We start from the raw sequence: 23,230 nt of genomic DNA, 5'->3' as shown, positions 1-23,230 counted from the left end.
GTTTCTGACTAGAATCGGCGTGCGCCGGTCATAAGCCCGCGTATGCCGGTCCGTGGCAGTACGTACAGTTTTAAATTTGATCTGTCTGGAATCTGGCGTACTCCAGTTCCGAGCCCTCTGGAACTGGCGTACTCCAGTTGTGAAATGGGGTCCAGATCTTTGTTTTATGCTTTATTTCCTATCTATTCATCACCTTATTGCATGTTAAAAACTAGTTTACTGCTCTCTGTATATAGAAGTGTTTAGTTGTAGCATTCAATATTTGTTTATATCTGTTTTAGAAAGCCTCTGGGATGCTTTCTGGTCATGATCCATAGCCTAGATGATGCAAAGCCAAGCATTGGGTAAGGGGTGTAACTGGCGTAGCTAGCACTGAGTGTAAGTGGGAAATCGACTTTGTTCACTTACAAGTTTTAAGAATTTTTTTTTACTCCATGCACAGTTTTCAATAAGTTTCTCTATCTATCTTTTTTCAATTATTACCACTCGTTACATCCAAAAAAATTCTCAAAATCAAACAAAGTATCTTTAATACTAAGTTTCTTTAGGACACCACGGATGGATAAAATTTTAGGATTGAGTGTTTGTGGCTTAGTGGGCACATGCTCCCTCCGCCACTGAATCCGGGTGAGAATTTTCTTGGTTTTTTTTTTTTGTGGAGATCGAATGGGACTTGTTAAAGAATTCTTCAATATTGGTTGCGAGAACTGCTAGCTGTGGAATACTGAGCAAAAGTGGGAGATCACTATTTTGAGCTTTTTTTTCTTCACATTTTCTTTCCTTGGAACCGTGGACTCATTATGCAGAATTCACTTGCATGGAAAAATGTGATTACTAGGAAATTCTTAACCCGTTTTTCTCTACCGAAGATAATTTTCACACTTGACTTTCTCATTAATGCACTCTATGTTAAATTTTCGTAGTCTTCCCTCTAGTTTTACGGTTGTCTCAATTTCGTCCCCCTAGTTTCAATTGTCTCAATTTCATCCCCGTAGTTTGTTTTACGTTCCAAATTGGTAAAATCGTTAACACCATTAATGAAACTAACGGAAAAATATGATTAAAAAATTAATTGTTCTAATTTTTAATTTGTTTGAACCGGTGCGAAGATCTTATTTTTCTGATCATTTTATCTTGAATAATCATAATGGATATTTGGTTCTAAAGCTTTTCAATGAGCACCCTAAGAGAGCCCTGAAACTAAATAAAGAGTCTTCGGGTGTTCGTTGAAAGGCTTTAGAGCCAAAAATTAATTACGACTATGTAGGATAAAATGACCAAAAAAATAATATTTTCGCACTGGTTCAACCAAATTGAAAATTGGCGCACTTAATTTTTTAATCATATTTTTCCGTTAGTTTCTTTTAACGGTGTTAACGATTTTACCAATTTGAAACGTAAAACAAACTACAGGGACGAAATTGAGACAATTGAAACTAGAGGGACGAAATTAAGACAACCGTAAAACTAGAGGGACGACTACGAAAATTTGCCCTTTATTTTTTTAGTGCTTGTGGAACGCTATGATGCACAAATCTTTCCGTGTTTGTGGAACACTATGTGATAGACGTTTCCTCTTGTTTCTAACTTTAGGAACGCTATTATTTGTCATCTATAACATCATTCTTAAAAAAAAAATGCAATGCTTTTATGCTATTAAAGGCTTATTTGTTGTAGTAATTGTAGGGGGATGAAAACAATTGACGCTTCGGATCAACTGGATTGCAACGGCTTATTCGTGCCTCTTCACCGGAACCCTAGCTCGACGTCTGAACCCTAATCTGCAAAATAGACAGGGGGTGAGTGCACCTTTGCCTCTCGTGGCAAAGGCCCTCCGATGCCTTTGTTAGTATCACGTACTAGCAGTTAAACCCTAATTATCAGTAGGAAAGCAATAATAATGCAACGTATTGCGTACCTCTCACCTCTAGGTTTTCCTCATATTTATAGATTCATGGATGCTTGCTGTCCAAGCATCCTTATTGCCATAGGATTCCTAACTCGTATAGGAAACCCAGGATATCAAGGAGTCTCGTTTCCTTTATCAGTTTATGGAAAAGAGTCCTTTTAGGATTCTTTTCCTTTAAGAGCCGAACATCTCATACTCGTTGGGTATCTTTCTCAGATCCTATATTCTTGGGATCTTTATCCCTATATGAGACATGACTATTCTGGAATCTTCCAGAGTATTCTCTCTGCTCCTACTCTCGATTGGAGTTCCATCTTTGTTCGGCCGTCTCATAGCCGAACAGACGGCTTGGACCAGTTACCTCACATGTAACTGGTCCTTGAGCCCGTACAACCTTCCTGGACCATTGACTTCTCATGTCACTGGTCCATATTGCCGAACACTTGTTTAGCATGATGACTGTCCTGTCTATATTCAAACTATGGTCCTACGTACCATTTATTCGGATATCGATTGCATTGCTTTCAACCCGTGATCACTCGTATCACGTGCTAGGTTTTTTACTACATCTGTTCGGCTGTATCATAACCGAACAGTCTGCTTGAAGCCATGACTTCTCATATCACTGGTCCATATCGCTGTTCACCGAACTGCCCGGCGATAAGTCCAGTCGTATTTACCTCGTGTTCCCAAATATCACGTGTTTGGTAACTAAATGTATCTGCTCGGGAATACCTCCCTACAATTGCTCCCCAGCTTCATGTATTTACCACTGTTCGGGGGTAATATATGACGCTTAGAAACAGAATTCTATCAAGACCAAACTCTTTTGATCCCGTGCAGTCATAATTTCAATACTTCATTGATGCCTTTTGGCGCCTATGTCATTATACCATTTCGGGGTAAACGACTCCACGTGGCACGTTTTCGTATGCCTAGCATTAACTTCGAACTGACGTTCTATGAAACGGCGTCAGAACGGTTTCTGCTTTCCGTTACTTTTTCCTGTAACGGTGTGAGAGGAGACGTTTCGTCTCCGTCTCTTACCCTTAAACCCCTGAAAGGGCTCTCTTTGGTTTTTCATCCAAAACATTCAAACTTTTAGTTTTTCTCTTTAAAGCTTTCCGCCATTGCCGCCGCCTGCAAACTCGATTGCACTCCAGGGAATCGTCACAATATTCTCGTAAGATTCTTGCTCTCATTCCCCTTCTTCTTCTTAGGTTTCTATCTGAGATCTCATTCTCAGATTTGGTGGGTCATTTCTAGGGTTTCAATTCGTACCCATTTCCATCTTTTCTTCTTTTCTAAATATACTCATGGCGGACGACAACCCTCCTAGACCCAGTAAGTTTAGGAAACTTTGTGATACCCCTGCTGCCATGGCGGCATTTAGAGAGAAATACAATATCCCTGAAAACGTAGGGCTTGAACTCGCTCCATTAGAAGCGGATAGGGATGCTGGATCGTGGGATAGAATGTGTATCCCAATCGTGTCCGTTGTCGAAGGCGGGGTCCGTTTCCCCCTTCATCCACTCCTCCGCCAGATTTTAAGCTGGTACCGTCTTACACCCATGCAAGTTTCTACGAACGTTTTTAGACTGATAATGGGGACTATAGCCCTAAATGGGATTCTAGAAACCAATTTAGGAATCTGGGACATCCAGTGGTGGTATAGTATAGTACTAAACCCTGAGTACAATACTTACTACTTCAAAGTTAGGAGGGCAGAGAAGCGCTTCGTGCTCAATCTGCCAGATTCTGCTCGTGACCATGAGATCGACTTCCTCTATGTAACTGGAGCATTCGAGCCTTTAGGGGAAGATGGCCAAGTGCTGGGGCTCCATTGCCCCCACATATGGGGCTATCCACGTATGCTCTTGATTTTCCTCTTTTACAATTCTTCATTTACCGCTTTCTCGTAGCTTTTCGCATGGACTAAATTTGGTTTTTCAATTTGAATTTTGCAGCTGAAAACGTTAATCATCGTCCCAGACGTACACCAAGCAACATCCGAACAGAGGACATTAACAAAGTTCTGAAATATAAAGGCGTGCCTGGTGCCCGAACAGCTGGTCGGGGTCGTGACGCTGACGTACTTCTGGGATACGATCCTGCATACAGAGGTGTCATCGACAGGAGGCTCGCTCATCCTAGCACCAGCGCTGCCTTTACATCGACTGCTCCTCAGCCTAGGAGCACAAGAGCTAACGCAGGAGTAACTGTAGCTGGTCAATTGGGTGAAATCCCTATTTCCGAAGGTGTTCCATTACCTCGAGTTAGAGTTCGAAGATCCAGACAGGTCATTCCTCTTCAACCCGAACAGCCAGTATTGAATCTTGACACCAGTCAATCATCCTCTTCAGGTTATTCTCAATTTTCTCCTAACTCAAGCACCATGACACGTCAGCCTTTAAACCTCAGCTCCCTCCTCACCGTCTCTTCTCGGGGACGGGGATCTGGTCGGGTAGCTTCCACAGGGAACGCCCCCCCTGCACCCCGTCGCAACAGAGGAGGTTCGAACCGCTCCACTTCATCTCGTGAAGTGGAGACTACCATAGAGGCCAGTGATGCTCACAGAGACAAACGGCCTAGATCAGAAGACCCAACTGGTACTGCGTCTCAAGCAGATACCGAAACACATCACCCCGTTTCACCAACTACCCAAGTACTTCCTCAAACATGGACTCCTCTATTCACTAGAGGAGACCGTCCCGTTCACGTCGGGGACAGTGCTAGTTCGTCGGAAACAGCACTTGCTCTGGCCCAAGGATTGTTACTCCCTGTTGACTTACAGAAAGAGTCTTCGTCTCCCCCTGATCGGCTTGTGTCCACTGGTCTCGTCAGTGGAATCAAGGTAATAGAAACTTCTCTTCTTTAAAGCTTCATCTTTATAAGTTTTAAGAAAAAAGTTACTCACGTTCTGGTATTTGCTATAGTTTATCCAAAAAATGGTCGTACTGGGCCAAAAATTCCAGGAAGCTGAAGCCGAGAGGATCAGGCTTTTAAATGACAACACCAGGTTGATCCGAACAGTCACGAGATTAGAGAGAGAGAGATAAAGCTAAAGCTGACTTGTCTGAGACAAAGGGCAAGCTTGTGACCACGGAGGAGAGTCTGCATCAAGTCTTGGCCGAGATGGACAGCACCAAAAAGGCATCCTTTGAAGATGGTTATCAGAAGGGGTTTGACGCCACAACATCAAGTTATGTCGAGCAGATGCCTGATATTCAAGACCAAATCTGGGTTGCTTGCTGGGAGGCGTGCCTTACAAAGGCAGGAGTTGCTGAGGATTCTCCCCTATGGGTTGAGAATGATCTGCCAAGTCGCCAAGTTGCAGCTCCAGCAGACGACGTTGATCAACAGATTGATGATTTTGCAGATGTTGATGAAGAAATACAAGTTGAAGCACAAAATGACGTTGTGCGATCATCTGTTCTGGAAGTGACCACTGAGATCGTTATCCCAGAGGTACAAACTGCTACTGCTGTTGCTGAGGCTGATGTCCCTTCTGAGGTTCAGAACCTGGATTAAGATAGTAAACAGGTAGTTTTTTTTTAAAAATCATCTGGCTGGTCTTGCATGACCATAGCCTTTTTCACCCTGCGTGGTACCAGTACTATCAATACTTTACTTTTAAAACAGGTATTCGGCCCTTCGTGGCATAACTTTTATGTTTTGCTCGGCGTCCATGTTTGCTGCATCTGTTCGTATGCAATTTTCAATCTAAGTAGTTCGTACTGTTTAAGCATCATTTGATTGCATAAGTATTTCGTACTTTTAGCAAATCTTTCACACAAGATTTGCTGTTCTGAATTCTAAGTTTCACGTACTAAAAAGCGTTCCACCTTGAATGGTTTTTAAGGCATATAAGTGTGCTCGCACTTAATCACACAAGTGTTTCATACTTGTGTTTAAGTGTCACGTACTCAACCGTTTGGAAATCACACAAGTGTTTCATACTTGTGTTTAAGTATCACGTACTTAATGTTTTTAAGTTTCTCGTACTTGAACATAAAGGTTTTCCTCAAGTTTCACATACTTAGGAACATCAGTTTCACGTACTTAAATGTGGCTTACATATAAGTCAAGCCAATATAGTTTCTCAAGTATCACGTACTTAAAATACCATATAAGTATCTCGTACTTTGAACGTCCATACAAGTATTTCGTACTTGTACTTTTTAAAAGAAAACATACAAGTGTTTTCATACTTGTGTTTAAATGTATACCCAAGTTTCACATACTTGAAATTCTATACAAGTGTTTCGTACTTGTATTCGTTAAGTGTCACGTACTTAAAAATGTATAATGCTTTTAAGTTTCACATACTCAAAAGGTATACCCTGCTCCCCAATACGAATAAGGAGAACCAAACTCGTAGTTCGTATTTAAATACCACAACAGTTTTTCGAAAGAAGTGATTGTATTCATAATCTGTAAAACGCAAGAGAGCGTTACTCGTACCCTTTGCAAAAACAATCAAAACTAGAACAAAGGAATTATATTCGTAATTCCCACACAATCACGTAGTGTAAATCCAAAACAGAATTTAATACTTCTAAACAAAGAACTTTCGTAAATTATGAACATTCCAAGGCCTCGGAATTGGATCACCATCCAGATCAGCCAATCGATAGGCTCCGATGCCCACGATCTCAGTTACTCTATACGGGCCTTCCCAGTTGGCCCCCAGTTTGCCCTCGTTAGCCACCTTGGTGTTGCCGAGCACTTTTCGTAGCACGAGGTCCCCAACACCAAATTCTCGAGGGTGAACATGCTTGTTGTAGCTTTTCATCAGTTGTTCTTGGTAAGAAGCAAGATGTACCAAGGCTTTTTCTCTCCTCTCCTCGGCAAGGTCAAGCTCGATTTGAAGGGCCCTGTCATCGCCTCCACTTTCAACCAAAACGGTCCTGTTGGTCGGCAGGCCTACCTCCAGAGGTATGACAGCCTCTGTTCCATAGGCCAATGAATAGGGGGTCTCTCCCGTAGACCTCCTAGGCGTTGTTCGATGAGCCCACAGGACCAATGGTAACTCGTCAGGCCACTTTCCCTTAGCTTTGTCCAGCCTCTTCTTTATCCCATCTAGGATAGTTTTATTAGATGCCTCTGCTTGCCCATTACTCTGAGGGTAGGCTGGGGTGGAATAAAAATTTCTTATTCCATATTGGGCACAAAAAGCCTTGAATTTCTTCTGGAATTGGGATCCATTGTCCGTAATCAATGAATAAGGGACCCCAAAACGAGTGATGATGTTTTTCCACACGAACCTTTCTATCATAGGCTCAGTGATTTTGGCCAGTGGTTCTGCCTCAATCCACTTTGTAAAATAGTCAGTTGCAACAAGCAGGAATTTTCGATTCCCAGTTGCTTTGTGCAATGGACCCACGATATCCATCCCCCATTGAACAAAAGGCCAGGGACTTGTTAATGGCACCAGATCTTCAGCGGGTGTTCGAATCATTGGTGAGAACTTTTGACACTTCTCACAAATCTTTACATACACCTTTGCATCTTCTTTCATGTGTGGCCACCAGTAGCCTTGAGTAATTGCTCGGTGGGCAATAGATCTGCCTCCAGCATGGCTCCCACATGTTCCCTCGTGGATTTCATGAAGGAACTTCTGTACCATCTCAGGATGTACACATAGCAAATAGGGACCCGTAAAGGATTTCCTATACAACTTACCCTCTGGGGACAGCCAAAACCTAGCAGATTTGACTCTTATCTTGTGGGCCTCCTTTTTATCAGAAGGGAGTATCTCGTCTCGTAAGAACTCCATTATTGGGTCCATCCAACTTGGTCCTTGGTTCACGTCCAAGACCAAGTCTACACTCCTCCCAATGCTCGGCTCGTTGAGGTATTCTACTGCCACCCTTCTTTTAAACTCTGTTGGTACTGCTGCAGCCAACCAAGCTAAAGAATCTGCATGAGCATTCTGTCCAGAACTTATTTGCTCAATATATACCCTCTCGAAAGTATCAAGCAAGTCTTTTGCTGCCTGCACGTAGGCTACCATCTTTTCATTCCGAGTCTCGTACTCTCCGGACAGCTGATTCACAACAAGCTGGGAATCACAATACACCCTGACCCGTTCTGCTTTAAGGGTCTTTGCACTTCTTAACCCAGCCAAGAGTGCTTCATATTCAGCCACATTATTCGATGCACTGAATCCAAGCCGAACAGAGAGTTCAATGAGAACTCCTTGAGGAGGAAAGAGGACAACTCCAATTCCAGAACCAGTATTGCACGCTGATCCATCAACGAATAACTTCCATTCTTTGGGATCCTGTTCGGCTACGGGTTGATCCTTCAAGGATGATGTCTTAGCTGCCTGTTCCTTTCTCGTAGGAGGCAAAGGAGCAACAGTGGGGGAAAACTCTGCCACAAAATCGGCCAACACTTGGCCTTTAATTGCTGTGCGTGGCTGATACTCGAGATCATACTGACTTAACTCTACGGACCATGTCGAGATCCGTCCTGAGAAATCCGCCTTTCGAAGCAATGATTTTAATGGATACTCAGTATAAACCACAACCTTATGGCTTTGGAAGTAGTGTGGCAATTTCCTGGTTGCTGTCCTAAGTGCCAGGACAAGTTTTTCTAAAGGCAGATATCTTGTCTCTGCACTCAACAACGTCTTGCTAACATAATAGATGGGGATTTGTTCGATCCCCAAGTCCCTCAACAAGACTGCACTTACTGCATGCTCGGAAACAGCTAAGTACAGAATTAAAGACTCACCAGGCTGTGGAGTTGACAACAGTGGGGGCTCGGCCAGGTACTTCTTCAGGTCCTGGAAAGCTTGTTCACATTCTGCTCCCCATTCAAATCCCTCCCTTTTTTTAAATAACTGAAAAAAGGGTCTGCATTTGTCGCTTGACCTGCTGATGAATCTGTTAAGTGCTGCTGCCATTCCAGTCAGTCTCTGGACTTCCTTGGTAGTTTTGGGACTCTGTAGTCTTTGTAAGGCATCAATCTGATCGGGATTTGCCTCTATCCCTCTCAGAGTTACCAAATGGCCCAGGAATTTTCCTGAACCAACTCCAAACGCACACTTTGAGGCGTTGAGTTTTAGCTTATACTTCCTCAGGCTTTCGAACACTTCCCTCAGATCAGAAATATGCCCTCCCTTTTCTCGACTCTTTACCACCATATCATCTATGTAAACTTCCAAAGTCTTCCCGATGAGCTTCTTGAACATAATGGTTGCAAGTCTTTGGTATGTAGCCCCAGCATTCCTTAGTCCAAAGGGCATAACACTGTAACAGTATAACCCTCGTGGTGTGATGAACGAAGTCTTCTCTTGATTAGGTTCAAACATAGCAATCTGATGATATCCTCGATATGCATCGAGAAAACTCATTCGCTCGTAACCAGAGGTTGCATCAACCAATTGGTCAATCCTAGGCAAAGGAAAACTGTCCTTAGGGCATGCTTTGTTCAGGTCTGTGAAGTCCACACAGACACGCCACTTCCCATTCTTCTTCTTTACCACAACAGTGTTGGATAACCACTCTGGGTAATAGACTTCACGTATTGCCTTGGCCTCCAACAAACGATCGACCTCTTCAATCACTGCATCTACATGCTGTACGGCAGCCCTTCGTTTTTTCTGAATGATTGGCTTGTGTTGAGGGTCAATGTTTAAATGATGACAGATCACGTCTGCATCCACCCCGGGCATTTCCTCTGGCACCCATGCAAAAACATCAATATATTCTTTTAGAAATCTTACCGACTCAGCCTTTTCGTCTGCTGGTAATGATTTCCCAATCAAAAAATATCTTTCAGGATCAATCTCGTTGATCTGAATCTTCTCCAGGCCCTCAACTACTTTTTCAGCCGGGCTTCTGCCAACATCCTCGATGGTTGGTTGATCTGGTACTTCTAGTGTGTGAACATGGTGGACCTTCGGGGCTGTTTTGATGATGGAAATCAAGCATTGCTGTGCCACCTTCTGGTTTCCTTTAAGGACTTCAATCCCATTTGATCCTGGAAATTTCACCATCTGGTGATAAGTCGAGGAGACTGCTCTCATTTTGTGCAACCACGTCCTCCCTATAATCGCGTTATAGGAAGATGGGACATCGACTACCAAAAAGTCTGTTCTTAATACTACTGACCCAGCCCGAACAGGTAGAGTCAGTCTTCCCAGGGGCCAAACTGCTCCTGCACCGAACCCAATTAGAGGTGTTGTTGATTGTTCCAAGTCCGATTGGGCCAGGCCCAGCTTCTTGAATGCATCGTAGTACAACACCTCTGTACAGCTCCCCGAATCCACTAGAATTCTTTCGATGTCGTATTCCCCAACTCGTAAGGTCACGACCAATGCATCATTGTGGGGTATTTGGACCTCCGCCAAATCATCGTCACTGAATGCCATGCTCTCGTTGCATGCATTAGTCTCTCGCCCTCTCTTGTTTCCCAACCGCATCACGTGCTGATCATGCTTGACTTATCTTTGCAACAGCCTCACCTCACTCCTCGTATAAGGTGCAGCCAGTCCATGTATCATATGGATCACGCCTTTAGGGTGCTGCTCGTAACCCAGTTCCATGGCCTTCCCTTTCTCTTTAGGGTCCTCCTGGATAAACTCCTTGAGATAGCCCCGAGAGACCAAATCATCAAGGTGCCTCTTGTATACCTCACAATCCTCGGTCATATGGCCCCAATCCTTGTGATAACTGCAGTGCTGATTCGTAGCACGTTTTGCATCTTTGTCTCCGCCTAGACTTGGGGGCCATTTGAAATATGGCTGATTCTTTATTCGATAAAGAATCCTGTATATTGGCTCCTTCCAAACCGTTGTGATAGAGAAGAAGGACTTGGGGTCAGGAGTTTGCTTGTCCTTGTATGGCTCTTTCTTAGCCTGCCCGTACTCCCTTCTGTCTTTGTAAGACTTGGGTTCAGGCTTATCCACCTTTTTGGCAGGTGCCTTCTGCTGTTCGGCAACCGTCCTGCCATCCTCACGGAGTATGTCATCCTCCATTCTGGCATGTTGCTCTATCCGTTCCATCAATTTAGCCAAGGTGGCTACTGGATGTTTATTCAATGAACGGCGCAGCTCTCCCCGAACAGGCAAACCAGTTTTGAACGTAGCAATTGCATACTCTTCACTGCAACTTTCAATCTCGTTAAAAGTTTCCCAGTACTTCTTTGCATAATCCCTGATCTGCTCGTTCTCCTCCTGCTTCATGGTGGAAAGACTCTCAAAAGTTTTTGGGGCCTTTCTGCTCGTTAAGAACCGAGCAGTGAATTCTTCTGCCAACTGCCTCCATCCTCGTATGGATCGTGGGGCCAACTTATGAAACCAAGATAAAGCCACCTTGCCAAGACTGGAGGGAAACATCTTGCACAAGATGGAATCATCCCCCTCATGCATAAACATGGCCTGTTGGTAATGCTGTATGTGAGCTACGGGATCCGTATTTGTCTCGTAAAGTACGAACGCACCGTGCTTCACTCTGCTCGGCAACCTTGCTTCTTGTAGCCTCTTTGTAAAGGGAGAGGCTGCAATATTACTCAGGGCCTTACGTGCTGCTTCTCGTGCAGTCACTGTCCCATCCTCTTGCTCCTTTGACCTGTGGGCCGAAGCCTTGACCCAATCAGCATCAGGTCTCTCGTACCTGTCTCGATGATGCTTTCTCGTGTCCTCTTCCTCGGGGGTAGAACTCCGGTCTCTGCTCCTCCTTTTTCGTGAAGAAGTCTTTCTCTCCGGTGTTCGGCTTCTACTTGTTCTTCCCCTTTTTCGTGGAGAAGCTTCGTGACGCCCTCTAACAGGACTTCTGCTCCTTCTTCCTCGTGAAGGATCTTTTCTGTATTGTACCATAGCATACCTACTGCCTCTAGAATTTCCTCGAGACAGGCTAGAATCCTCCGGATGCTCCCTAATTCTCTCCAATTCTCTGATCTCATGCTCTCGTTTTTTAATCAGACGAGCATACTCCTCGACTTCTTGTCTCTTCCTATCAAGAACGTCGTCACTATGGTGCACACTCCTGGAGTGCGCGATTGATTCATCCCTTTGATGGGATTTACTCCTTCTCGTGGATCTTGAAGCCGTCTCTCCATCTCCTCTATTTTTGGAGTTATGATGCACGGTAAGGGGGCGGTCCTTACTCGTGTTCCTTCTGTGCCCACCCTGGGGCTTTCTCGGAGCCCCGGGTGGTGATTTGTCCCTTCCCTCGTCTAACACATCTTTTGGCTCATGCGGTGTTACTGGAGTTACTTCCACCATGGTCGTATTTCAAAAGGGAATTCTTTCGTTTCCCACAGACGGCGCCAATTGTAGGGGGATGAAAACAATTGACGCTTCGGATCAACTGGATTGCAACGGCTTATTCGTGCCTCTTCACCGGAACCCTAGCTCGACGTCTGAACCCTAATCTGCAAAATAGACAGGGGGTGAGTGCACCTTTGCCTCTCGTGGCAAAGGCCCTCCGATGCCTTTGTTAGTATCACGTACTAGCAGTTAAACCCTAATTATCAGTAGGAAAGCAATAATAATGCAACGTATTGCGTACCTCTCACCTCTAGGTTTTCCTCATATTTATAGATTCATGGATGCTTGCTGTCCAAGCATCCTTATTGCCATAGGATTCCTAACTCGTATAGGAAACCCAGGATATCAAGGAGTCTCGTTTCCTTTATCAGTTTATGGAAAAGAGTCCTTTTAGGATTCTTTTCCTTTAAGAGCCGAACATCCCATACTCGTTGGGTATCTTTCTCAGATCCTATATTCTTGGGATCTTTATCCCTATATGAGACATGACTATTCTGGAATCTTCCAGAGTATTCTCTCTGCTCCTACTCTCGATTGGAGTTCCATCTTTGTTCGGCCGTCTCATAGCCGAACAGACGGCTTGGACCAGTTACCTCACATGTAACTGGTCCTTGAGCCCGTACAACCTTCCTGGACCATTGACTTCTCATGTCACTGGTCCATATTGCCGAACACTTGTTTAGCATGATGACTGTCCTGTCTATATTCAAACTATGGTCCTACGTACCATTTATTCGGATATCGATTGCATTGCTTTCAACCCGTGATCACTCGTATCACGTGCTAGGTTTTTTACTACATCTGTTCGGCTGTATCATAACCGAACAGTCTGCTTGAAGCCATGACTTCTCATATCACTGGTCCATATCGCTGTTCACCGAACTGCCCGGCGATAAGTCCAGTCGTATTTACCTCGTGTTCCCAAACATCACGTGTTTGGTAACTAAATGTATCTGCTCGGGAATACCTCCCTACAGTTACCCCTTTTCTCGTACGAAATTTTTTTGTGTAACCTCTACATACCCAACATTCCTTTGAAATCCATTTTTTTCGTTTGATAACTTAGGTTGTTAGTTTATGTGCATTTCACTTATTCTACGAGACCTATTAAACCAACGTTTATTATGGGAGCTCATCTCACTAAAACCGGACAAACTTAATGGCTTCTTAAAGATTTCTATTTGACGTTGAAGGAGCAAATTCCTTAGTTTAAGTCTTAACAACAAAGATGTTCCAGGAACTCAATGCAACTCAATGTTCTCCATTGACCTTACATAAGAGAAAGAGCAACTTTTTTTTCCCGCAAATAATTTTTTTTTTTGTGCTTCAATAGGGTATATAACTTTTTTTTTTTTTTCAACATAAGGGCTGTCCGGCCAAATTAAATATGCACCTTGATTATTCTCCCCTCCGGATGGGTCGAGGGCAGACCATCCATATTGGGGTTAGGAGATTTACAAAAGGAGGACGGAAGAATATGTTAATAGGTGTGTTATTAGGTATGTATGTACGTGTGATTTTAAAAATTTTATAAGACTTAAAGATACCTGTTTACACCCGTTTTTGGCACCCAATCCGCACCTAGTCTTAGACTAGCGTTGGGCGGCCATTTAATTGATATTTAATTAAATTGGGCCATAAAGTAAAGAGTTATTGGACTGAGATTAATGGGCCAATGCTATATCAATTGGGCCCATTTAGTTTCAGTCCAATCCGAGTGTGCACCCAAAAGATCATGGGCTATGGGTTACATTATTTGAAGAATATAAAGGAGGCCCATTTAATTAATCTTTACAAGGCCTTTTACATTTTGAAAGCACATTGGCAGGTTAATCAAGTCACCTGGGAAAAACCTCATGAAGGAATAGAAAGCAAGTTAGTGGGATTATTTTGCCATATGGCCATTTGACTTAGTCAAATGGCCCATGATTTACCAAGTGCCACAAGAATAGGAAGTGGAGGAAACCCATTATTCCATTAACTGCCCATGATCCCAAAGAGAAAAAATAGGAGAGGCCCACTAGCCATTCTCAACTTCTGGTAACTACCCATGATCCCATGAATTGGAAGTTACAATTTACAAAGGACACATGGCGTCATGACGAGAGGCCACCAAATCCTCTTACATGCAAAATCGTGGATGCTCTATGCCTATAAATACAAGAACTCAGAAAGGAAAAATGGTATACACACCAATCAAGCCCAGCGCTTAAACCAAAATTTTCCCACTGAAGCAACTATTTTACTTTTCTTGTACGAACTCAATTACTTCTTCAAGTAATTCGGGTTCTTTACTTTCCCGTTGTACCCAACTTTATTACACGGTTAATAAAGTTCGTTTTTACTTTTACGTTGTTACTTCTTTTCCTACAGTGTTAAGAAATAGCTAAGTCCTCTCTCGTTGAGGTAAAACCACGAACCATCATTGCAATCTAGCCATTAGGTTTGCAACACTTTCGTCGTACAGTTACGAAGTTAGAAAAGGGGCATCCAGTTCTTTACGTTGCACGCGACAAGTCTGGGCACGCCCGCGTTCAGTCCTCAAGCCATTTCAGAGCCGAACAATACCAATTATTTATATGTCTGACACAAAAAAACATTGTAGCAAGACATGTGCCCAAGTGGCCACATGCTCCCTCCGCCACTACATGTATTCATATGGGGGGAATTTGTTGGTGTTTTAGATGCAGAGTCCTGGAAGGATAAATTTTTTAGAGTTGGTTGGTAGAACCAGGGTCAGCCCGATGTTTGTTTGCCAAAATCCGCTCCAAATTTGGTTGCCCACTTACTATTAAGTATTGTATAAAAAGACATACAAGTCAAGAAAATAAAATAGAAAGTGACAATTTTCATGAATGTGTCATTAATAAGTGACAAGCATAAATTTGCAACTATAATTTAAGTTATAGAAACAACATGAAAAAGACAAAAAAAGACTTTGAATGATGGGCACGATTATTGAACTCATGACCTTCCAGATGGCAACTTAAAATACATTGTGCTGACCAACAAACCAACTTCATCCTTTATGCTGCGTCTTTGCCAAAATATAAATACACATAAGCAAATGGATATGAATGTTTTTTTTTTTTTGATTGCCCTAGTCTGGGGGGTTGCCCAAGCCCAAGGGCTTGTTGGGCTTAATCCTGGGTAGAACTAGCTATGGAGCTAGCATTGAGTGTAAGTGGGAAATCACTATCTAATTTAATGCTAAGTTTCTTTAAAGCACCACATACAAAATATGGATAAAGATTTCAGGATTGGTTGATAAAACTAGCTATGGAGCTAGCTCAAGTGTAAGTGGAAAATCATTATCTTTAAAATGCCAAGTTTCTTTAAGGCACAACATATGTACTCTAGATAACGATTTCGGGATTGGTTGATAGAACTAGCTGTGGAGCTAACTCTAAGTGTAAGTGAAAAATTATTATCTTTAATGCTAAGTTTCTTTAAGGCACAACATACGTAATCTGGATAACAATTTCAGAATTGGTTGATAGAACTAGCTGTGGAGCTAGCTCTACGTACAAGTGCAAAATCATTATTTTTAATGCTAAGTTTCTTTAAGGCACCACATTATGTAATCTGGATAACGATTTCAGGATTAGTTGGCAGGGAATTAGCTGTGGAGCTAGCACTAAGTGTCAGTGGGAAATCACCGTCTTTAATACTAAGTTTCTTTTTAAGGCACCACGGACGGATAAAATTTCAGGATTGAGTGTTTGTGGCCGAGTGGGCACATGCTCCCTCCCCCACCAAATCCGGGCGAGAATTTTCTTGGTATTCTTACGTGGAGATCGACTGGGACTTTGTCAAAGAATTCTTCTAAGATTGGTTGCGAGAACTACTAGCAGTGGAATACTTGGCAGAAGTGGGAGTTCAGTATTTTGACATATCTTCTCTCCACATTTTCTTTCCTTGGGTGCGTGGACTCATTATGTAAAATTGACTTGGGTTGGAATGGCTTGGCAAGGAAAAATGTGATTACCAGGAAACTCTTAACCCATTTTTTTTTCTACCGAAGATAATTTTCACACTTGACTTTCTCATCAATCTATTGTTTTAGTGCTTGTGAGTACAGTTTTAAGCACTGAATGACAAAATTTTGATTGCATTTATAAAAAAATAAATAAAGTGCAAAAATCATTAACCCTTTTTCTAGTACGGAAGATGTTTGTGTAACCTCTATCTATCCAGCATTCCGTTGAAACCCTTTTTTTTTGTTTGACAAACTCAGGTTGTCAATTTACGTGCATTCCAACTAATCCTAACATTTATTACGGGAGCTCACATTTCATTGAAACCGGAGAAACTCGATAGTTCCATAAAGATTTCTATTTGACTTTGAAGGAGCAAATTCCTTAATTAGTTTAAGTCTTAATTAACAACATAGATGTTCCAGGATCTTCAACAGCTCAAAGGAACAAGCTTTACAACAGTTCTTTACTCACAAGTGAAGACTGATAAAATTAAACTGATTAAGGGCGGGAGAGACTTTAATACAGAAAGAGCTTAAAAAGTGTATTGATCCCATAGACGGTGGACCCTCTACGTTTTTCACCAGAGTGAGGGTAAATTGGGTAATGTATGAACTAAGGGTCAATTATTGGGTACTCCCGGAGTACCATGTGGTATTGCCTCGCAAAGAAAATATCGCCACCACACAATATGAGTTACTCCTTATCTTCCAATCACCCAACAAAAGCGAACGATATGTCTAGACTGTAAAATTTGTCGCTACGTAAATAATTGAAATACCACGTAGTGGGTTGACCAAAATGGGACAAACTAAACATAAAACAGAGTTATCATTTGAAGGAGGAAACATTAATTTGGCACTTTCCCACAACTAGGAGACTGTTGAATCATTTATTCTTTACATGTGACTCCGGGCGTCGATTGTGGCCGGGGCACTTGATAGGAGCATTGTTGCTGAAGAAATCTGTGTGTTATATGGGTTTTTTGGCATATTCAGAATAGAGTGGTGAATGATACATCCATACTGTAAAATTTGTCATTACATAAATAATTAGAAGTGTCACGTAGTGGTTGACCAAAATGGGACAAAAAAAACATAAAAAGAGGAAACATTATTTAATCTGGCACTTTCCCGCAACTAGTAAATGTGAATTATTCCCATTTACATCCTTGGAAAAAGTGGTTGAGGTCCTACTAGAGCAGGTACCGAAGACCACTTGACGCAGCGGAGTTCATACGAGAATAGTTAGCGTATTATTGCAAACGAGATAGACACTCAAGTTCACAATCAAACCTTGCACACAAGGAAAATAGAGAGAAACTCTGTATGTTATTGATGGAAAAAATTGAATACGAAATTAAGTTACAATCCATTTTATAAGGCATAACCCTAGAAATCCTTTAAAAAATGGTCAAAAAATAAAGAGTCCCGGAATTTGGGGAAACTACCAAAATTGAAAACGGAAAATAAAAACAAGACTTTCCCAACTAAAACCAACTTCTAAAGACTTTTCTGTAAGAGTTACTCCAATTGAAGGCCGAAATGAAGTAGTTGGGCCGAAATCCATCATCAATCACAACCTTAGCCTTAGGATTGTGAGTCTTCACCGCAACGCGATTTTAAGTCAGCCCACCAAGCTTGGGTCCAATCCGAACTCGTCCAAATTTTGCCAAATCGAGTAATCTGCAATTAACGCTTGTTTGGGTTTTCGACGCTTCAACTGGACTAATTGATCTATGAATTCAGCCGTCACTTGTTCTACATCAATTTATGCTTTGAATGTGACTCTGGGCGTGGTTTGTGGATGGCATCGCATCTTTGGGTTTGAATTTTACAGTAGAAAATCCTGTTCCGTTCAAGGAATGTTTGCTAGAATTGACGGGATTCGTGGGGCACTTGATAGGAGCATTGTTACTGAAGGAGAATCTGTGTGGCGTATTCGGAGTAGTCTGTTTGAAGGAGTCAGTGATGGCTTGGAGTGGGGTCTTCAAATTTCCTAGTATTCGGAATAATTTTAGAGGTGTTTTTTCAATCTAAACTTGTACTCATTTGTTTCGATGTAAAATATTTTTCATGTAAAATATTTTTTTAGAAAATAAATTTTATATTTTATTTTTTGGTATTTGGTTAACACTTGAAAAATATTTTCAAAAATCGACAAAATAATATATATATATATATATATATATATATATATATATATATAAAGAGAGAGAGAGAGAGAGAGAGAGAGAGAGAGAGAGAGAGAGAGAGAGAGAGAGAGAGTGCAGGGATTTGAGAATATTTGAATTGAACGTGAGTTAGGACTAACGATCGAGGAAATTGAGTAGTGAGAATTGCAGTAGAAGGCAACGGATTCATTTCGAAAAATAATTTATGGAAGATTTAAGGGTAAGTCATTTTCATCTAATTAATGAAAAATGTTTTACATTTAAAATGTTTTCCTCATTTTCTACACAATCAAACACCGAAAAATAGATAAAATATTTTACCGGAAAACATTTTACGCCCAAACAAACGGAGCTTAAAGTACCGAGAGAGAGAGAGAGAGAGAGAGAGAGAGAGAGAGAGATTTGGGGTAGGAAGATTAAGATAATTGTTTGAGGTCCATGTTATTCAGGTCGGGTCATCGTTAGATTGGAATTTTACCTGCATATTTTGACCGAGGGAGAATTGGAATCAATTGCCAGTTTGCGACCCTAACACACTGGGACAGATTATTCTACCTGTACAAACTGTTTCCAGAAATGCTACATACACTATCTCATTTCACTACCATCCACTATATTTTTTATGGAGCCCATTTTGAGTCCCACGGAAATATGAAAAAATATCCATACATTTTGAAATAATATTTTATAGGACCCTGTAAAAAATAAGCTCCAACGGATATAGATAAGTATTTTTTCTAGATTCGTAGGGGCGAAACTGTTCAATTGCCCAGTTTTGCCCCTACGAATTAGAAATAATACTTACCGATATCCGTTAAAGCTGATTTTTTACAGGACCTCATAAAATAATATTCTAAATTTATAGACATTTTTTTGTATTTTTGTGGGACCCAAAGTGGGCCCCACAAAGATATAATGGATGATATAGTAGAATGAGAAAGTGTATATTGCATCTCTCTTAAATTTTGAACTTATAGCATTGGGACTCTTTGAAGTCTCTTTCTCTTCTCTATGCGTAATGGCAAATTAATGTACAGCCAGCAAATAAAAGAGTAGCAATCAATCTTAAATGTAGTTATCTGGAGTAGTTTCAAACGGATTGAAAAATGTCCGGCCAGTCCGGTTTATTTGTTTGTTTTTCCCCGATTTGTGTTTGTTGATCGGCATTGTTTATTTTATCAAACTCATTTATAATATTAAGTTCGTCAAAAATTATATTGATCAGATATTGTTTGATACGCTTGAGGAACACATTGTATATTGCAAAAAATCGAAAAGTGAAGTTCAATAACCTGAATCAGAACCATTTTTCGCTACATATATGTACTCATAAATGGTTGAGAGTATCTTTTAACTCGTAAGCCAAGCCCCTTGGTCACGTGTTACCAAACCACTGAATAATTACTCAGAGAAATTTCACTAAGCGGGGAATGCTATTTGCACAACTTTAAAACACAAATTCTGGACAAAATTCTGTCCATAACCGTTGGATACATGTGAGTCCATGTACATCCAACGATTCAAGAAACAATTGTGTCCAAGGTTGTGTTTTAAAATTATGTGACTAGACTTTTTGGTGGTGTTATGGTCATGTGCCGTGTGTCTCATTTGCTCTAGCTTTTGGGTTCAATTCATGTCCAGTTTTTTAATGGTCCATTCCGGTCCAGTTTTGGGCCGTTGTGGGCCCATCCTGGGTCCACAACAATGATCGAAATCGTTCATTTTATAGAGCTCGTCGAATATGTTATTCACGCCAAAAATTAGCTTGATCGAACATCAATAGGTACATGGATGAAACAGATTTGTACAAGAAAAAAGAGATGATAAAAATTAAGTTGAAATTAATAATTGCCCATTTTTTTCTTGTACAAATCTATTTCGTTCATGTACCTATCGATGTTCAATCAAGTTAATTTTTGGCGTGGATGACATATTCGACGAGCTCTACAAAATGAGCGATTCCAATCATTGTTGTGGGCCTGGGATGGACCCACAACGGCCCAAAACATGACCGGACTGGACCATTAAAAAACTGGACATCAACTGAACCCCCGGCTTTTTGATCTTTTGATCCTTTGGGAAAGGGAAGTGATTACAAATGTTGAAAACATGTTTTTTATTATAAAAATATCATTGGCAAAAATAAATTAAAAAATTATATGATGTGGATTTATTTTTTTAAAAAATACAACATATGTTATATGTAGTGTCTTAAAATTTAGAAATCACTATACCGGTTAATAATATTCAATTAAGTTAATTTTTTACAAAGGCGTTACAATAATTAAATATTTTGAATGTACTTGTAAAAAATCAGTACAATCGAATACTTGCAGGTGTGTTTCTGAACAATCCCACCAAAAATACACCACTACCGGCTATCCACTCGATATCTGATTGAGGTAAAGTAGTGCTATCCACTCGATATTTGATTGAGGTAATTTTTTACAAGGGCTCTAAAATAAATAATTTGAACGTCCGTCTTTGTTAAACCCATCAATATAAAAGCGGCTGTGACCGTGTAGGAGTTGCAGAAATGCAGAGTCAACTACTCGTTTGCTTTCTCGGCCTGTCATCATCTCTGTCTCTCGATCCATCCATTGATCTTTAGAGGTCTAGGATTCAACACCCAGTTTCAAAGAATTCGTTTCGAACCGAATTAGCTAGGATCTGCATTTCCCAATTCTGCTGCTTCTTATCTTCTACTTGGGTTTTGCAACAAATTCCAGCTTTTTAAATCTCTTAATATTTCAATGTTTCATCCTTTGGTTTGGTAACTGTGTGTCAATGGGCTGCGCCTATGAAAAGTGGAGAGTCGGACATGGTTACTGAAGATTTCCGCTTGATTTTGTCGCCCTTAGCTTCCCTTAGGTGGTCGCCGCTACGCTTGACTCCGTCGCCGCCACGACATTTTCTACCCTCGTCCAGTTCAATGGTCATGCAGTATCAAGGGTCTAATCAATCCATGGACGATCCGCCACAAAATCAAGAGCACGACAACATGGTTGACTCGGCACTGTACTTGGCCGGAGACTCGGCGTTGTTGCAGCAGCAGCAGCAGCTACGTCAGAACTGGAGCGAGGCGTCAGATTGGAGGCCAAGAGGGGGAGTTATGACGATGAACGTGCTGGAGTTACAGAGCAACAATCAGGGCTTTGAAGAATCGAATATGGGTTTTGAGGAAGAATCGGAGGAGATGAGCTGTTTCTATTTCCCTCCGTCGTCGCCCACATATTTCCCTCTTTATCCGCCAATGCCAAGTGTTTGTTTCGTTTCTACTAATATACAGGAGGACATAAGCTTGGCATTGTCTTATCAGCACATACTTGAGGACAAGAGCGGTGCATTGCATGTGATCAACGGGGTGGAACGCAAGAACGACATCTATCAACTGCTGATCGACGGCTTTGCGTCTTACCTGCGTAACAAGTTCGGTGATTTGAATCAAATAGCAAGGGCGCCGGGCGTGGTGCCCAAAGGCATGGAGTCGTTGGTGGATAACATATTGGAACAAGATGACTACGATGAGAGAGAAGTGACATTAAGGCGGATCAACTGCTTGGAACAACAGGACAAGGACATGGTTGACCAGCCGGTTTTCGAAGTTGTGGGCGTGGTGCAGCAAATAATTCAGAACAGGGGCGGTGAGTTAGATGTGATCTTAGGAGGGGGAGTTTTAATGATCAACGGGCTGGAACGCAGAGACTGTCAAGGCTCGCCTATGACCCCGGAAACATTGCGTATTTGTCAGGCCAATGTCTCCGTTAGAGTGTGGCAGGGACACGGCGGCCAATGGGAGTCAGAGATGCGTTACAGGTGTAATCGCCTCAACATTGGCAGTTTCACAACCGTGGAGGACGCCATCTCAACTTATGAGCTCGTAGCAAGGTTGAGTGGATGGATGGATGTTACTGATTTCCCTGGACTCTCTGAAAATGCAAACAGATCAAAACTGTTGCTGCAGTTGCCACCATCAGCACAAGAAGAGAAACCATGACGATTTTGGAACTGAGGTAGTTGGAATAGGTAGTGAGCGAATATGGGAATGCGTAATGGTAGATCAAGCTCGGTTGAATTCTGGGTTTTTGGGAAAAAGGAAAACAAAGGAAAAGAACCCAAGGGGAGAGCGAAGAAACAAGAAAACAAATGGAGTTAGAATTACAATTCCTCTCGAGGATATCTCACAAACCAAGGGAATGCGTCTTAAAGATGCTACTAGTCATCTTGGAGGTACGCATACATACGCTCCTCCAATAATTGAAAACCTCAAATTTTGTTATATATATATATATATATATATATATATATATATATATATATATATATATATATATATATATAGTTGTCCAAATAGATAGGTTGAAAGGGCGTACAAATACTCCAAACTCCTACATTTGTAGGACTTTTGAAAATGTTGAGGTAGCACCTCTAGAAGCAAGGGGACTATTCACTACAAGAAAAATCACAATAACTGACGAAAAAAATAGTGACGAAATTTAATTTTTATTGTAGGTGACAAAACAAGAAGATTTTTGTCACCAAAAGTGACTTTCCTCGACAACCTCACCTATAGATTGTTTCCAAAAGTCACTTTTTCGTCACCTATAATAATTTTTGCTGACAAATGTTTTTTTTTGTTTCGTCAACTATTGTGATTTTTCTTGTAGTGATTTTCGAGAATCAAACTCATCATGATCTTAGTCAATGCCAACCTAACTTTTCGGTGCTCTAAAGTGAATAAAAATTGAGGTGCTTTATGAACTCTTACAAATATATATATATATATATATATATATATATATATATATATATATAGTAGAAAAATTACCTTTCAAAAAACAATTCAAAATACTTCAAAAATAATAGAGCAATACAAGGTTCCAAAAGCA

At 41.4% G+C, this 23,230-nt stretch overlaps 2 protein-coding genes across 3 annotated transcripts in view; both read left to right on the top strand.

The window, feature by feature from the left end:
* LOC131315532 (uncharacterized) overlaps positions 1–22,538 on the top strand; it is a 40,496-nt gene extending 17,958 nt beyond the window's left edge. Inside the window, exon 2 of the mRNA XM_058344641.1 lies at positions 20,953–22,538. Coding sequence (XP_058200624.1) covers positions 21,142–22,338 — 1,197 coding nt within the window. The 5' untranslated portion in view covers positions 20,953–21,141 and the 3' untranslated portion in view covers positions 22,339–22,538. The remainder of the gene's footprint in view (positions 1–20,952) is intronic.
* Positions 1–23,230, top strand: part of LOC131315517 (uncharacterized) — a 161,959-nt gene that overhangs the window by 113,821 nt on the left and 24,908 nt on the right. The window lies entirely within an intron of this gene.

Source organism: Rhododendron vialii, chromosome 2a (genome assembly GCF_030253575.1).
Source record: "Rhododendron vialii isolate Sample 1 chromosome 2a, ASM3025357v1".
Classification (NCBI taxonomy): Eukaryota; Viridiplantae; Streptophyta; class Magnoliopsida; order Ericales; family Ericaceae; genus Rhododendron; species Rhododendron vialii.
Note: the sequence above shows the minus strand (reverse complement) of the source record. Positions and strands in the feature narration are given on the sequence as shown.